This window comes from Chrysemys picta, unplaced genomic scaffold (genome assembly GCF_011386835.1).
Source record: "Chrysemys picta bellii isolate R12L10 unplaced genomic scaffold, ASM1138683v2 scaf1334, whole genome shotgun sequence".
NCBI classification, from domain to species: Eukaryota; Metazoa; Chordata; order Testudines; family Emydidae; genus Chrysemys; species Chrysemys picta.
Window position 1 is genome coordinate 1 of NW_027054041.1, and position 17,431 is coordinate 17,431.

The window sequence follows — 17,431 nt, forward strand, 5'->3', positions numbered from 1 at the left end:
AGCGGGAATTAAGGGCACCTGGAACCAGCAGTATTTAAACTGACTACCTGCCCACCGCTGAGGGATGAATTCACCTCCTGAACCCCAGAATGGAGTCTTCTTGTCCTTTCTAGTAACCTCCAGTGCCAACCCACCACCTTGTAGGGTGAGCTCCTGCTACCTCCCCCTCAGTACCCTTGACAGCTGTTCTACCTCCAAACCACAGCTCAAGTTATCAGAACCCTCTTCTCCACCCCAACCCAGGTTGCGCAGGGAGGCGGCCCTAGCAGGGGGGGCAGGAGGGATTCTGCCAGCAGTGAAGTGGGTTGCGGGGAAGTTGAGATCTTGCCCCAAGTTGTCCCAGACACTAATGCTAAGCCACAGGATGGCAGCATCTAGTGTCAGTGGAGTCCAAGCACTATTTGAACCCGACAGTTTTGGATCAACTTCCCACAAGGGGAGGTGAAGAGCACCCCCAGCAACACACACACCACTCCTGGAGGTGGGAGGGGAACAAGAGAAAGGACAAAAGAAGTAAGAGATGAAGAGAAAGGAAGGAGGGATGGAGGAAAAGGTAAAACGAAAAGGACAAACCCTAGTGTCCCCAGTGATTCCACGGGACAAAATTCCAGGGAGGGAAGAAAATTCTGCCACCTTAAACTACTGTTTTCCATGCCGAGAATTCAGCTGGCACCAGATGGATCAGACTGAGCAGGTTCCAAAACCTCTTGGAGGCTCTTACCTTCTAATTTTCAAGTAAAATCAGTAAAAGGAAAGGAGAAAACTCGAAAGAGGCTCCTGCTCGCACTCACATACGTCAACCCTAACACTCTCTCAGTCCTCAAAAAGAAACCTCGAGAAGGAGACTTGCTGAAGCAAAGCCACAGGGGTCTCTGAGGTTTCCCTGGTCGTAAGCCCCTGTCCTCCCTGGCTGAAGACAGCATCTCTCTCTGAGGTCACCACCTCCCTAACACCTTTGACCAGTACGCTGAGGTCCTTGAAAAAGCCTTTGTGATATCACTGCCACACCCAACCAAACCCTAAAGTGCTCATGTCCTGCTGCTGGCCTGACACTTTGAAGGTTTGAGCTACGCTCTGTGGATCACACCACAAAATTCGTCTTCATTCTAGGAAGCAAGCTAGCTAGACAGTAAAACATCAGAGGCTGCTCCCAATACTACACTCAGTGTTTCCAAAAGTAGGAGACTTTCTGGCCAGAAGAGACCTTTACAGCATCTCATCTAACCCCCTCCATATCATAGGCTTCCATTATAGTACAATAGTTACTTTTTGGGCACACACATTCCAGAAAAACAACAAAGAGTCTGCTGGCACCTTAAAGACTAACAGATTTATTTGGGCATAAGCTTTCGTGAGTAAAAACCTCACTTCTTCGGATGCCATCCGAAGAAGTGAGGTTTTTACTCACGAAAGCTTATGCCCAAATAAATCTGTTAGTCTTTAAGGTGCCACCAGACTCTTTGTTGTTTTTGTAGATACAGACTAACACGGCTACCCCCTGATACTTGACATTCCAGAAAGGCATCTAGTCTTCAATCAATGACATCAAGAGTTGGAGAATCCACCACTTTCCCTTTTAGTGAGTGCCAGGGGGCTCCATTTCCCCTTCCACTAGCTCCCCATTTACAGTGAGCCAGAGCAGTACCTGCAGCAGGGAGAGGGAGTTGCTAAGGCCTCAGAGGAACAGCCCCTGCAGTGTCTCAGGCACATGGCGTAAGTGCCGGATGATGCGGAGCTGGTGCATCCCTTTGGCCGTGAGGTCCTCCTCCTGCAAGGGAACGAGAACCTGTCAGAGACTCAAATGCCCCGAGGAATCAGGGGCAATTAAGGACACCTGGAACCAGCAGTATTTACACCCAGCACCTGCCCACTACTGAGGGATGAATTCACCTCCTGAACCCCAGAATGGAGTCGTCTTCTCCTTTCTAGTAATCTCCAGTGCCAACCCCCGTCCTTGTAGGGTGAGCTCCTGCTACCTCCCCCTCAGTGCCCTTGACAGCTGTTCCACCTCCAAACCACAGCACAAGTTATCAGAACCCTCTTCTCCACCCCCACCCAGGTTGGGCAGGGAGGCGGCTCTAGCAGGGGGGGCAGGAGGGATTCTGCCAGCAGTGAAGTGGGTTGCGGGGAAGTTGAGATCTTGCCCCAAGTTGTCCCAGACACTAATGCTAAGCCACAGGATGGCAGCATCTAGTGTCAGTGGAGTCCAAGCACTATTTGAACCCGATAGTTTTGGATCAACTTCCCACAAGGGGAGGTGAAGAGCACCCCCAGCAACACACACACCACTCCTGGAGGTGGGAGGGGAACAAGAGAAAGGACAAAAGAAGTAAGAGATGAAGAGAAAGGAATGAGGGATGGAGGAAAAGGTAAGACGAAAAGGACAAACCCTAGTGTCCCCAGTGATTCCACGGGACAAAATTCCAGGGAGGGAAGAAAATTCTGCCACCTTAAACTACTGTTTTCCATGCCTAGAATTCAGCTGGCACCAGATGGATCAGACTGAGCAGGTTCCAAAACCTCTTGGAGGCTCTTACTTTCTAAACAGGGATGTCTGTTTTCTAGTAAAATCAGTAAAAGGAAAGGAGACAACTCGAAAGAGGCTCCTCCTCTCACTCAAATATGTGAATCCTAATACTCTCAGTCCTCAAGAGAAACCTCGAGAAGGAGACTTGCTGAAGCAAAGCCACAGGGGTCTCTGAGGTTTCCCTGGCCATGCGCCCCTGTCCTGCCTCGCTGATGGCAGCATCTCTCTCTGAGGTTACCACCTCCCTAACACCTTTGACCAATATGCTGAGGTCCTGCAAAAGACCTTTGTGATATCACTGCCACCAATCAAACCCTTAAGTGCTAATGTCCTGCTGCTGGCCTGACACTATGAAGGTTTGAGCTACTCTCTGTGGATCACCCCACTCAATGCGTCTTCATTCTAGGAAGCAAGTGGGCTAGACAGTAAAACATCAGAGGCTGCTCCCAATGCTACACTCAGTGTTTCCAAAATTAGTAGACTTTAGGGCCACAAGAGACCTTTAGAGCATCTAATCTAAGCCCCTGCATATCATAGGCTTCCTGTATAGTACAATAGTTACTCTTTGGGCACACACATTCCAGAAAGGCATCTAGTCTTCATTCAATGACATCAAGAGATGGAGAATCCACCACTTTCCCTTTTAGTGAGTGCCAGGGGGTTCCATTTCCCCTTCCACTAGCACCCCATTTACAGTGAGCCAGAGCAATACCTGCAGCAGGGAGTGGGAGTTGCTGATGTCCACAGAGGCACAGCCCTTGCAGTGTCAACTTCCCACAAGGGGAGGTGAAGAGCACCCCCAGCAACACACACACACACACACCACTCCTGGTGGTGGGAGGGGAACAAGAGAAAGCAAGGAGGGATGGAGGAAAAGGTAAAACGAAAAGGACAAACCCTAATGTCCCCAGTGATTCTACGGCACAAAATCCCAGGTGGGCTATAAAATTCTGCCACCTTGAACTAGTGTTTTCCATGCCTAGAATTCAGCTGGCACCAGATGGATCAGACTGCAGACTGAGCAGGTTAAAAACCTCTCCAAGGTTCTTACCTTCTCAACAGGCACGTCTGTTTTCTAGTAAAATCAATAAAAGGAGAAACTCGAAAGAGGTTCCTCCTCGCACTCACATACTTGAACCCTAATACTCTCTGAGTCCTAAAAAGGGAGACCTCGAGAAGGAGACTTGCTAAAGCAAAGCCAAAGGGGTCTCTGAGGTTTCCCTGGCCCTGCGCTCCTGTCCTGCCTGGCTGATGTCAGCATCTCTCTCTCAGGTAACCACCTCCCTAACACCTTTGACCCATAGGCTGAGGTCCAGGATAAGGCCTTTGTGATATCACTGCCACACCCAACCAAACCCTAAAGTGCTAATGTCCTGCTACTGGCCTGACACTTTGAAGGTTTGAGCTACTCTCTGTGGATCACCCCACTCAATGCATCCTCATTCTAGGAAGCAAGCGGGCTAGACAGTAAAACATCAGAGGCTGCTCCCAATGCTACACTCAGTGTTTCCAAAATTAATAGACTTTATGGTCAGAAGAGACCTTTAGAGCATCTAATCTAACCCGCTGAATATCATAGGCTTACTGTATAGTACAATAGTTACTCTTTGGGCACACACATTCCAGAAAGGCATCTAGTCTTCATTCAATGACATCAAGAGATGGAGAATCAACCACTTTCCCTTTTAGTGAGGGCCAGGGGGCTCCATTTCCCCTTCCACTAGCTCCCCATTTACAGTGAGCCAGAGCAGTACCTGCAGCAGGGAGCAGGAGTTGCTGAAGGCCTCAGAGGAACAGCCCCTGTAGTGTCTCAGGCACCTGGCGCAAGTGCCGGATGATGCGGAGCTGGTGCATCACTTTGGCCGTGACGTCCTCCTGCTGCAAGGGAACGAGAACCTGTCAGAGACTCAAAGGTCCCGAGGAATCAGGGGGAATTAAGGGCACCTGGAACCAGCAGTATTTCCACCCACCACCTGCCCACCGCTGAGGGATGAATTCACCTCCTGAACCCCAGAATGGAGTCTTCTTGTCCTTTCTAGTAACCTCCAGTGCCAACCCCCCTCCTCGAAGGATTAGCTCCTGCTACCTCCCCCTCAGTGTTCTTCACAGCTGTTCCACCTCCAAACCAAACCTCAAGTTATCAGAACCCTCTTCTGCACCCCCAACCAGGTTGGGCATCGAGGCGGCTCTAGCGGGGGGGCAGGAGGGATTCTGCCAGAAGTGAAATGGGTTGAGGGGAGGTTGAGATCTTGCCCCAAGTCATCCCAGACACTAATGCTAAGCCACAGGATGGCAGCATCTAGTGTCAGTGGAGTCCAAGCACTATTTCAACCATACAGTTTTGGATGAACTCCCCACAAGGGGAGGTGAAGAGCACCCCCAGCAACACACACACAAACACACACACACACACACACCACTCATGGTGGTGAAAGGGGAACAGGAGAAAGGACAAAAGAAGTAAGAGATGAAGAGAAAGGAAGGAGGGATGGAGGAAAAGGTAAAACGAAAAGGACAAACCCTAATGTCCCCAGTGATTCTACGGGACAAAATCCCAGGGAGGGAATAAAATTCTGCCATCAGATCCATTCTGGATCAGACTGAGCAGGTTCCAAAACCTCTTGGAGGCTCTTACCTTCTAAATAGGGACGTCTGTTTTCTAGGAAAATCCGTCAAAAGGAAAGGAGAAAACTCGAAAGAGGCTCCTGCTCACACTCACATACGTCAACCCTAACACTCTCTCAGTCCTCAAAGAGAGACCTCGAGAAGGAGACTTGCTGAAGCAAAGCCACAGGGGTCTCTGAGGTTTCCCTGGCCCTGTGCTCCTGTCCTGCCAGGCTGATGTCAGCATCTCTCTCGGAGGTCACCACCTCCCTAACACCTTTGACCAATAGGCTGACGTCCTGCAAAAGGCCTTTGTGATATCACTGCCACACCCACCCTTCCCCGGAAGTGCTAATGTCCTGTTGCTGGGCTGACACTTTGAAGGTTTCAGCTACTCTCTGTGGATCACCCCACTCAATGCCTGTTCATTCTAGGAAGCAAGCCGGCTAGACAGTAAAACATCAGAGGCTGCTCCCAATGCTACACATGGGTCTGGTCTACACTACGGGTTTAGGTCGACTTTAGCGGCGTTAAACCGAATTAAGCCTGGACACGTCCACACAACGAAGCACTTTCTTTCGACTTAAAGGGTCCTTTAAACCGGTTTCTTTACACCACCTCTGACGAGGGGATTAGCGATAAAACCGGTCTTTGCGCGTCGGAATTGGGGTAGTGTGGACGGAATTCGACGTTATTGGCCTCCGAGAGCTATCCCACAGTGCTTCATTGTGACCGCTCTGGAGAGCACTCTCAACTCAGATGCACTGACCAGGTAGACAGGAAAAGACCCGCGAAGGTTTGAATTTCATTTCCTGTTTGCCCAGCGTGGAGAGCACAGGTGACCCCGCAGAGCTCATCAGCACAGGTAACCGTGATGGAGTCCTCCCAGGATCGCAAAAGAGCTCCAGCAGGGACCGAACGGGAGGTACGAGATCTGCTCGCCATATGGGGAGATGAAGCAGTGATAGCTGAACTCCGTAGCAGTAAAAGAAATGGAAAAGTATTAGAAAAGATCTCCAAGGCCATGAAGGACCGAGGCCATAACAGGGACACACAGCAGTGCCGCGTGAAAATTAAGGAGCTACGGCAAGCTTACCACAAAGCCAGAGAAGCAAACGGAAGGTCCGGGGCAGAGCCGCAAACTTGCCGCTGCTACGCGGAGCTGCATGCGATCCTAGGGGGTGCAGCCACCACTACCCCAACCGTGTGCTATGACTCTCTCACTGGAGAAACACACAGGGAAGACGGTTCAGGGAACGAGGAAGATGACGATGGAGGTACTGTAGGTAGCTCACAGCAGCAAGGAAGCGGAGAAACCGGTTTCCCCAACAGCCAGGATATGTTTGTGACCCTGGACCTGGAACCAGTAACCCCCGAACTCACCCAAGACCCTCAGGGCACACAGGAGACCTCTGGTGAGTGTAACTTTGTAACTATTTGTAAACATTACAAAAAAAAAGCAAGCGTGTTTAATGATTACTTTGCCCTGGCAATCGCGGCCAGTACATCTACTGGAAAAGTCTGTTAACGTGTATGGGGATGGAGCGGAAATCCTCCAGGGACATCTCCAGAAAGCTCTCCTGGTTGAAATGGGGTGATTTTATTAAGGGGACATTCAGAGGCGCCCGTTCCTGCTCTTCTGACCAGAAATGTTCCCCGCTGTTAACCACGCGGTGGGGGGAGGGGTGAAGTGATCATCCCAGAGAATCGTGTGTGTGTGTGTGGGGGGGGTTTACTTGTGTTTGTGCCGCATGTTAACCGGGAAACCACAGCCCCCTCCTTTTACATTGAAACCCCATTTTAAATGGACAACCCAATTCATCCTTGATATGGGAAATGCGCTGCTGTTTGCAACCTTTCGCGCATGTTAAGAAGGTTAAAAAAGCCAAAACACTGTGGCCTACGATGGCTGCCTGCAAGCCGAAATATGCGACCTTGTAATGAAAGAGTGTACCCATTGTTCTCTAAAATGTGTCTTTTTTAACCACCTCTCCCTTCTCCTCCGCCAGCTGCAAATGTTTCTCCTTCGCAGAGGCTCGTGAACATTAGAAAGAGAAAACGTAGGACGAGGGACGAGATGTTCACGGAGCTCCAGATGTCCGCCCAGGCTGATAGAGCACAGCAAAATGCATGGAGGCAGTCAATGACGGAGATGAGAAAAGCCCAATATGAACGAGAGGAGAGGTGGCGGGCTGAATCGCGGGAAGAACAGAGCAAGTGGCGGGCTGAAGACGATAGGTGGCGTCAGCTTGCAGACAGACGGCAAGAGGCAATGCTCCGTCTGCTGGAGCATCAAACTGATATGCTCGAGCGTATGGTTGAGTTGCAGGAAAGGCAGCAGGAGCAGAGACCGCCGCTACAGCCCCTGTGTAACCAACAGCCCTCCTCCCCAAGTTCCATAGCCTCCTCACCCAGACGCCCAAGAACGCGGTGGGGGGGCCTCCGTCCACCCAGTCACTCCACCCCAGATGATCGCCCAAGCATCAGAAGGCTGGCCTTCAATAAGAGTTAAAGTTTTAAAATGCAGTGTGTCCTTTTCCATCCCTCCTCCCCCACCCATCCCAGGCTACCTTGGCAATTATCCCCCTACCTCTGTAAGGAACTAATAAAGAATGCATGAATGTTAAAAAAAAATGACTTTATTGCCTCTGCAAGCGGGAGGGGAGGGTGGGGTGGGGTGGTTGGTTTACAGGGAAGTAGAGTGAACCGGGTCGGGGGGGGGGGTTGGAGGGTTCATCAAGGAGAAACAAACAGAAGTTTCACACCGTAGCCTGGCCAGTCACAAAACTCGTTTTCAAAGCTTCTCTGATGCGCACCGCGCCCTGCTGTGCTCCTCTAACCGCCCTGGTGTCTGGCTGCGCGTAATCAGCGGCCAGGCGAGTTGCCTCAACCTCCCACCCCGCCATAAAGGTCTCCCCCTTACTCTCACAGATATTGTGGAGCGCACAGCAAGTAGCAATAACAACGGGGATATTCTTTTCGCTGAGGTCTGAGCGAGTCAGTAAGCTGCGCCAGCGCGCTTTTAAACGTCCAAATGCACATTCCACCACCATTCGGCACTTGCTCAGCCTGTAGTTGAACAGGTCCTGACTCCTGTCCAGGCTGCCTGTGTACGGCTTCATGAGCCATGGCATTAAGGGGTAGGCTGGGTCCCCAAGGATCACGATAGGCATTTCAACATCCCCAATGGTCACTTTCTGGTCCGGGAAGAAAGTCCCTTCCTCCAGCTTTCGAAACAGAGCAGAGTTCCTGAAGACGCGAGCATCATGTACCTTTCCCGGCCATCCCACGTTGATGTTGGTGAAACGTCCCTTGTGATCCACCAGGGCTTGCAGCAGCATTGAAAAGTACCCCTTGCGGTTTACGTAGTCGGTGGCTTGGTGCTCCGGTGACAAGATAGGGATATGGGTTCCGTCTATGGCCCCGCCACAGTTTGGGAATCCCATTTCAGCAAAACCATCCACTATTGACTGCACGTTGCCCAGAGTCACTACCCTTGCTATCACCAGGTCTTTCATTGCCCTGGCAAATTGGATCACAGCAGCCCCCACCGTAGATTTGCCCACTCCAAATTGATTCCCGACTGACCGGTAGCTGTCTGGCGTTGCAAGCTTCCACAGGGCTATCGCCACTCGCTTCTCAACTGTGAGGGCTGCTCTCATCTTGGTATCCTGGCGTTTCAGGGCAGGGGACAGCAAGTCACAAAGTTCCATGAAAGTGCCCTTACGCATGCGAAAGTTTCGCAGCCACTGGGAATCGTCCCATACCTGCAGCACGATGCGGTCCCACCAGTCTGTGCTTGTTTCCCGGGCCCAGAATCGGCGTTCCACGGCATCAACCTGCCCCAGTGACACCATGATTTCCACATTGCTGGTGCCTGTGCCTTGTGAGAGGTCTATGTCCATGTCAATTTCCTCATCACTCTCGTCGCCGCGCTGCAATCGCCTCCTCGCCTGGTCCGGGTTTCGCCTTGGCATGTCCTGGCTCTGCATATACTCCAGGACAATGCGCGTGGTGTTCATAGTGCTCATAATTGCCGCGGTGATCTGAGCGGGCTCCATGATCCCAGTGCTAGCTATGGCGCCTGGTCAGAAAAAAGGCGCGAAAGTAGTATCTGATGGACCAGGAGAAGGAGGGAGGGCGGGAGGGAGGGAGGGCCGAGTGACGACATGGCGTACAGGTACAGGAACAGGGAGAAACACAAACAACTGTCACACAGAATGGTCCCCCCAAAGATTAAAATGAAAACCCTGGGCTTAGCAGGCCATTGATTTCACGGAGGAAGGGGAAGCATATGAATACAGAACAAATCTATTTTTTACATCTTAAGGTGACAGCCGACGGTGCAGCATGAGTGACAGCCATACCCATACCAGTATGACGATGACGGATACCAATCATAAAATACCATCATCTGCCAAAAGGCAAGGGGCTGCTGCTGTGTAGCAATGCAGCCCCACGTCTGCCAGCCCCACGTCCGCCAGCACCCAGCATCGCCCTCGGCCTCTTCTGGGTGCTTAGCAGACAATACTGGGCAATTGGCAGAAAATAGTATATTACGACTGGTAGCCATCATCATCGAAACAGTAGCATGTCTGCCCAGGTGGCCATGATTGACAGCCACACCAGTACGACGACGATGGGTACCAGTCATAATATACCATCGCCTGGCAAGGGGCTGGTGCAATGCAGCCCTACGGCTGCCAGCCCCATGGCTATCACTCATGCTACACCGTCTACCGCCAAAAGGCAGTTAGCAGCTGCTGCTGTGTAGCAATGCAGTCCCACGTCTGCCAGCACCCAGAGGACATATGGTGACGGTGAGCTCAGCTGAGCTGAGCGGGCTCCATGCTTGCCGTGATATGTTGTCTGCACAGGTAACCCAGGTAAAAAGGCGCGAATCTATTGTCTGCGTTGCTGTGACGAGGGGGGAGGGGCCTGACGACATGTACCCAGAACCGCCCGCGACACTGTTTTGCATCATCCGGGCATTGGAATCTCAACCCAGAATTCAAAGAAAAGGCGCGAACCGCTTCTCGGCTCTCTGAGCTGTGGCGCAAACGTAGTATCTGACGGACTAGGGGAAGGAGGGAGGGGGGCTGAGTGACGACATGGCGTACAGGCACAGGGAATTAAAATCAAGAACGGTGGCTGTGCATCAGGGAGAAACACAAACAACTGTCACACAGAATGTTCCCCCCAAAGATTAAACTGAAAACCCTGGGCTTAGCAGGCCGTTGATTTGACGGAGGGAGGGGGAAGCAAATGAATACAGAGCAAATCTATTTTTTACATCTTAAGACGACGGTGCAGCGTGACTGATAGCCCTCGGCATCTTTCTGGGTGCTTGGCAGCAAATACGGGGCGGCGTATGACGATGGTCTTCAGGCCTATTGCACAATCGGCTGCTCGGGGAAGACTCTGCTAACGTGCGATGACCCGACTTGTAATAGGACGGCTAATAGTCGTAATACACCATTTACTGCCAAAAGGCAAGCCCCACGGCTGCCAGCACCCAGATCGCCGATGAAGGCTACCAGTCTACTGCACCGTCTACCGCCAAAAGGCAGTTAGCAGCTGCTGCTGTGTAGCAATGCAGTCCCACGTCTGCCGACACCCAGAGGACATATGGTGACGGTGAGCTGAGCTGAGCGGGCTCCATGTTGTCTGCACAGGTAACCCAGGTAACCCAGGTAAAGAGGCGCGAATCTATTGTCTGCCGTTGCTGTGACGGGGGAGGGAGGGGCCTGACGACATGTACCCAGAACCGCCCGCGACACTGTTTTGCATCATCCGGGCATTGGGATCTCAACCCAGAATTCAAAGGGGCGGCGGAGACTGCGGGAACTGTGGGATAGCTGTGGGATAGCTACCCATAGTGCAATGCTCTGGAAGTCGACGCTAGCCTTGTACTGTGGACGCGGTCCGCCGACTAGAGCACCTAGAGCATTTTATTGTGTGGACACACACAATCGGCTGTATACAACCGATTTCAATAAAACCGGCTTCTATAATTTCGAACTAATTTCGTAGTGTAGACGTACCCTCAGTGTTTCCAAAATTAGGGGACTTTATGGCCAGAAGAGACCTTTAGAGCATCTCATCTAACCCCTTGCATACCATAGGCTTGCTGTATAGTACAATAGTTACTTTTTGGGCACACACATTGCAGAAAGCCATCTAGTCTTCCTTCAATGACATCAAGAGATGGAGAATCCACCACTTTCCCTTTTAGTGAGTGCCAGGGGGATCCATTTCCCCTTCCACTAGCTCCCCATTTACAGGGAGACAGAGCAGTACCTGCAGCAGGGAGCGGGAGTTGCTGAAGGCCTCAGAGGCGCAGCCCCTGCAGTGTCTCAGGCACCTGGCGCAAGTGGCGGATGATGCGGGTGCATCACTTTGGCCGTGACGTCCTCCTCCTGCAAGGGAACGAGAACCTGTCAGAGACTCAAACGCCCCGAGGAATCAGCGGGAATTAAGGGCACCTGGAACCAGCAGTATTTAAACTGACTACCTGCCCACCGCTGAGGGATGAATTCACCTCCTGAACCCCAGAATGGAGTCTTCTTGTCCTTTCTAGTAACCTCCAGTGCCAACCCACCACCTTGTAGGGTGAGCTCCTGCTACCTCCCCCTCAGTACCCTTGACAGCTGTTCTACCTCCAAACCACAGCTCAAGTTATCAGAACCCTCTTCTCAACCCCAACCCAGGTTGCGCAGGGAGGCGGCCCTAGCAGGGGGGGCAGGAGGGATTCTGCCAGCAGTGAAGTGGGTTGCGGGGAAGTTGAGATCTTGCCCCAAGTTGTCCCAGACACTAATGCTAAGCCACAGGATGGCAGCATCTAGTGTCAGTGGAGTCCAAGCACTATTTGAACCCGACAGTTTTGGATCAACTTCCCACAAGAGGAGGTGAAGAGCACCCCCAGCAACACACACACCACTCCTGGAGGTGGGAGGGGAACAAGAGAAAGGACAAAAGAAGTAAGAGATGAAGAGAAAGGAAGGAGGGATGGAGGAAAAGGTAAAACGAAAAGGACAAACCCTAGTGTCCCCAGTGATTCCACGGGACAAAATTCCAGGGAGGGAAGAAAATTCTGCCACCTTAAACTACTGTTTTCCATGCCGAGAATTCAGCTGGCACCAGATGGATCAGACTGAGCAGGTTCCAAAACCTCTTGGAGGCTCTTACCTTCTAATTTTCAAGTAAAATCAGTAAAAGGAAAGGAGAAAACTCGAAAGAGGCTCCTGCTCGCACTCACATACGTGAACCCTAATACTCTCTCAGTCCTCAAAAAGAAACCTCGAGAAGGAGACTTGCTGAAGCAAAGCCACAGGGGTCTCTGAGGTTTCCCTGGTCGTAAGCCCCTGTCCTCCCTGGCTGAAGACAGCATCTCGCTCTGAGGTCACCACCTCCCTAACACCTTTGACCAGTACGCTGAGATCCTAGAAAAAGCCTTTGTGATATCACTGCCACACCCAACCAAACCCTAAAGTGCTCATGTCCTGCTGCTGGCCTGACACTTTGAAGGTTTGAGCTACGCTCTGTGGATCACACCACAAAATTCATCTTCATTCTAGGAAGCAAGCTAGCTAGACAGTAAAACATCAGAGGCTGCTCCCAATACTACACTCAGTGTTTCCAAAAGTAGGAGACTTTCTGGCCAGAAGAGACCTTTACAGCATCTCATCTAACCCCCTCCATATCATAGGCTTCCAGTATAGTACAATAGTTACTTTTTGGGCACACACATTCCAGAAAGGCATCTAGTCTTCAATCAATGACATCAAGAGTTGGAGAATCCACCACTTTCCCTTTTAGTGAGTGCCAGGGGGCTCCATTTCCCCTTCCACTAGCTCCCCATTTACAGTGAGCCAGAGCAGTACCTGCAGCAGGGAGAGGGAGTTGCTAAGGCCTCAGAGGAACAGCCCCTGCAGTGTCTCAGGCACATGGCGTAAGTGCCGGATGATGCGGAGCTGGTGCATCCCTTTGGCCGTGACGTCCTCCTGCTGCAAGGGAACGAGAACCTGTCAGAGACTCAAATGCCCCGAGGAATCAGGGGGAATTAAGGGCACCGGGAACAAGCAGTATTTACACCCAGCACCTGCCCACCACTGAGGGATGAATTCACCTCCTGAACCCCAGAATGGAGTCGTCTTCTCCTTTCTAGTAATCTCCAGTGCCAACCCCCGTCCTTGTAGGGTGAGCTCCTGCTACCTCCCCCTCAGTGCCCTTGACAGCTGTTCCACCTCCAAACCACAGCTCAAGTTATCAGAACCCTCTTCTCCACCCCCACCCAGGTTGGGCAGGGAGGCGGCTCTAGCAGGGGGGGCAGGTGGGATTCTGGCAGCAGTGAACTGGGTTGCGGGGAGGTTGAGATCTTGCCCCAAGTCATCCCAGACACTAATGCTAAACCACACGATGGCAGCATCTAGTGTCAGTGGAGTCCAAGCACTATTTCAACCATACAGTTTTGGATCAACTCCCAACAAGGGGAGGTGAAGAGCACCCCCAGCAACACACACACCACTCCTGGAGGTGGGAGGGGAACAAGAGAAAGGACAAAAGAAGTAAGAGATGAAGAGAAAGGAAGGAGGGATGGAGGAAAAGGTAAAACGAAAAGGACAAACCCTAGTGTCCCCAGTGATTCCACGGGACAAAATTCCAGGGAGGGAAGAAAATTCTGCCACCTTAAACTACTGTTTTCCATGCCGAGAATTCAGCTGGCACCAGATGGATCAGACTGAGCAGGTTCCAAAACCTCTTGGAGGCTCTTACCTTCTAATTTTCAAGTAAAATCAGTAAAAGGAAAGGAGAAAACTCGAAAGAGGCTCCTGCTCGCACTCACATACGTGAACCCTAATACTCTCTCAGTCCTCAAAAAGAAACCTCGAGAAGGAGACTTGCTGAAGCAAAGCCACAGGGGTCTCTGAGGTTTCCCTGGTCGTAAGCCCCTGTCCTCCCTGGCTGAAGACAGCATCTCGCTCTGAGGTCACCACCTCCCTAACACCTTTGACCAGTACGCTGAGATCCTAGAAAAAGCCTTTGTGATATCACTGCCACACCCAACCAAACCCTAAAGTGCTCATGTCCTGCTGCTGGCCTGACACTTTGAAGGTTTGAGCTACGCTCTGTGGATCACACCACAAAATTCATCTTCATTCTAGGAAGCAAGCTAGCTAGACAGTAAAACATCAGAGGCTGCTCCCAATACTACACTCAGTGTTTCCAAAAGTAGGAGACTTTCTGGCCAGAAGAGACCTTTACAGCATCTCATCTAACCCCCTCCATATCATAGGCTTCCAGTATAGTACAATAGTTACTTTTTGGGCACACACATTCCAGAAAGGCATCTAGTCTTCAATCAATGACATCAAGAGTTGGAGAATCCACCACTTTCCCTTTTAGTGAGTGCCAGGGGGCTCCATTTCCCCTTCCACTAGCTCCCCATTTACAGTGAGCCAGAGCAGTACCTGCAGCAGGGAGAGGGAGTTGCTAAGGCCTCAGAGGAACAGCCCCTGCAGTGTCTCAGGCACATGGCGTAAGTGCCGGATGATGCGGAGCTGGTGCATCCCTTTGGCCGTGACGTCCTCCTGCTGCAAGGGAACGAGAACCTGTCAGAGACTCAAATGCCCCGAGGAATCAGGGGGAATTAAGGGCACCGGGAACAAGCAGTATTTACACCCAGCACCTGCCCACCACTGAGGGATGAATTCACCTCCTGAACCCCAGAATGGAGTCGTCTTCTCCTTTCTAGTAATCTCCAGTGCCAACCCCCGTCCTTGTAGGGTGAGCTCCTGCTACCTCCCCCTCAGTGCCCTTGACAGCTGTTCCACCTCCAAACCACAGCTCAAGTTATCAGAACCCTCTTCTCCACCCCCACCCAGGTTGGGCAGGGAGGCGGCTCTAGCAGGGGGGGCAGGTGGGATTCTGGCAGCAGTGAACTGGGTTGCGGGGAGGTTGAGATCTTGCCCCAAGTCATCCCAGACACTAATGCTAAACCACACGATGGCAGCATCTAGTGTCAGTGGAGTCCAAGCACTATTTCAACCATACAGTTTTGGATCAACTCCCAACAAGGGGAGGTGAAGAGCACCCCCAGCAACACACACACCACTCCTGGAGGTGGGAGGGGAACAAGAGAAAGGACAAAAGAAGTAAGAGATGAAGAGAAAGGAAGGAGGGATGGAGGAAAAGGTAAAACGAAAAGGACAAACCCTAGTGTCCCCAGTGATTCCACGGGACAAAATTCCAGGGAGGGAAGAAAATTCTGCCACCTTAAACTACTGTTTTCCATGCCGAGAATTCAGCTGGCACCAGATGGATCAGACTGAGCAGGTTCCAAAACCTCTTGGAGGCTCTTACCTTCTAATTTTCAAGTAAAATCAGTAAAAGGAAAGGAGAAAACTCGAAAGAGGCTCCTGCTCGCACTCACATACGTGAACCCTAATACTCTCTCAGTCCTCAAAAAGAAACCTCGAGAAGGAGACTTGCTGAAGCAAAGCCACAGGGGTCTCTGAGGTTTCCCTGGTCGTAAGCCCCTGTCCTCCCTGGCTGAAGACAGCATCTCGCTCTGAGGTCACCACCTCCCTAACACCTTTGACCAGTACGCTGAGATCCTAGAAAAAGCCTTTGTGATATCACTGCCACACCCAACCAAACCCTAAAGTGCTCATGTCCTGCTGCTGGCCTGACACTTTGAAGGTTTGAGCTACGCTCTGTGGATCACACCACAAAATTCATCTTCATTCTAGGAAGCAAGCTAGCTAGACAGTAAAACATCAGAGGCTGCTCCCAATACTACACTCAGTGTTTCCAAAAGTAGGAGACTTTCTGGCCAGAAGAGACCTTTACAGCATCTCATCTAACCCCCTCCATATCATAGGCTTCCAGTATAGTACAATAGTTACTTTTTGGGCACACACATTCCAGAAAGGCATCTAGTCTTCAATCAATGACATCAAGAGTTGGAGAATCCACCACTTTCCCTTTTAGTGAGTGCCAGGGGGCTCCATTTCCCCTTCCACTAGCTCCCCATTTACAGTGAGCCAGAGCAGTACCTGCAGCAGGGAGAGGGAGTTGCTAAGGCCTCAGAGGAACAGCCCCTGCAGTGTCTCAGGCACATGGCGTAAGTGCCGGATGATGCGGAGCTGGTGCATCCCTTTGGCCGTGACGTCCTCCTGCTGCAAGGGAACGAGAACCTGTCAGAGACTCAAATGCCCCGAGGAATCAGGGGGAATTAAGGGCACCGGGAACAAGCAGTATTTACACCCAGCACCTGCCCACCACTGAGGGATGAATTCACCTCCTGAACCCCAGAATGGAGTCGTCTTCTCCTTTCTAGTAATCTCCAGTGCCAACCCCCGTCCTTGTAGGGTGAGCTCCTGCTACCTCTCCCTCAGTGCCCTTGACAGCTGTTCCACCTCCAAACCACAGCTCAAGTTATCAGAACCCTCTTCTCCACCCCCACCCAGGTTGGGCAGGGAGGCGGCTCTAGCAGGGGGGGCAGGTGGGATTCTGGCAGCAGTGAACTGGGTTGCGGGGAGGTTGAGATCTTGCCCCAAGTCATCCCAGACACTAATGCTAAACCACACGATGGCAGCATCTAGTGTCAGTGGAGTCCAAGCACTATTTCAACCATACAGTTTTGGATCAACTCCCAACAAGGGGAGGTGAAGAGCACCCCCAGCAACACACACACACACACACACACACACACACACACACACACACACACACACACACACACACACACACACACACATATACCACTCCTGGTAGTGGGAGGGGAACAAGAGAAAGGACAAAAGAAGTAAGAGATAAAGAGAAAGGAAGGAGGGGTGGAGGAAAAGGTAAAACGAAAAGGACAAACCCTAATGTCCCCTGTGATTCTAAGGGACAAAATCCCACAGAGGGAATAAAATTCTGCCACCTTAACCTAGTGTTTTCCATGCCTAGAATTCAGCTGGCACCACGTGGATCAGACTGAGCAGCTGCCAAAACCTCTTGGAGGCTCTTACCTTCTAAACAGGGACGTCTGTTTTCTAGTAAAATCCGTCAAAGGAAAGGAGAAAACTCCAAAGAGGCTCCTGCTCGCACTCACACATGTGAACACTAATACTCTCTCAGTCCTCAAAGAGAGACCTCGAGAAGGAGACTTGCTGAAGCAATAACAGACACTTGGTGGGATAACTCACATGACTGGAGTACTGTCATGGATGGATATAAACTGTTCAGGAAGGACAGGCAGGGCAGAAAAGGTGGGGGAGTTGCATTGTATGTAAGAGAGGAGTATGAGTGCTC

At 51.4% G+C, this 17,431-nt stretch overlaps 1 protein-coding gene across 1 annotated transcript; it reads left to right on the top strand.

Moving 5' to 3' along the window:
• Window positions 1-5,631: 5,631 nt before the first annotated feature.
• LOC135979878 (mediator of RNA polymerase II transcription subunit 15-like) lies at window positions 5,632-7,837 on the top strand. The gene is made up of 2 exons (XM_065580023.1): window positions 5,632-6,546; window positions 7,141-7,837. Exons 1-2 carry the CDS (start codon window positions 6,006-6,008, stop codon window positions 7,641-7,643), a joined length of 1,044 nt encoding a protein of 347 aa, XP_065436095.1. The 5' UTR covers window positions 5,632-6,005; the 3' UTR covers window positions 7,644-7,837.
• Window positions 7,838-17,431: the final 9,594 nt, after the last annotated feature.

Excerpts from the sequence above, each read along its gene's own strand:
- LOC135979878 (XM_065580023.1), top strand. The coding sequence starts at position 6,006 with ATGGAGTCCTCCCAGGATCGCAAAAGAGCTCCAGCAGGGACCGAACGG. Across the intron at positions 6,547-7,140 it reads GGGCACACAGGAGACCTCTG|CTGCAAATGTTTCTCCTTCG; the intron begins GTGAGTGTAACT and ends CTCCTCCGCCAG.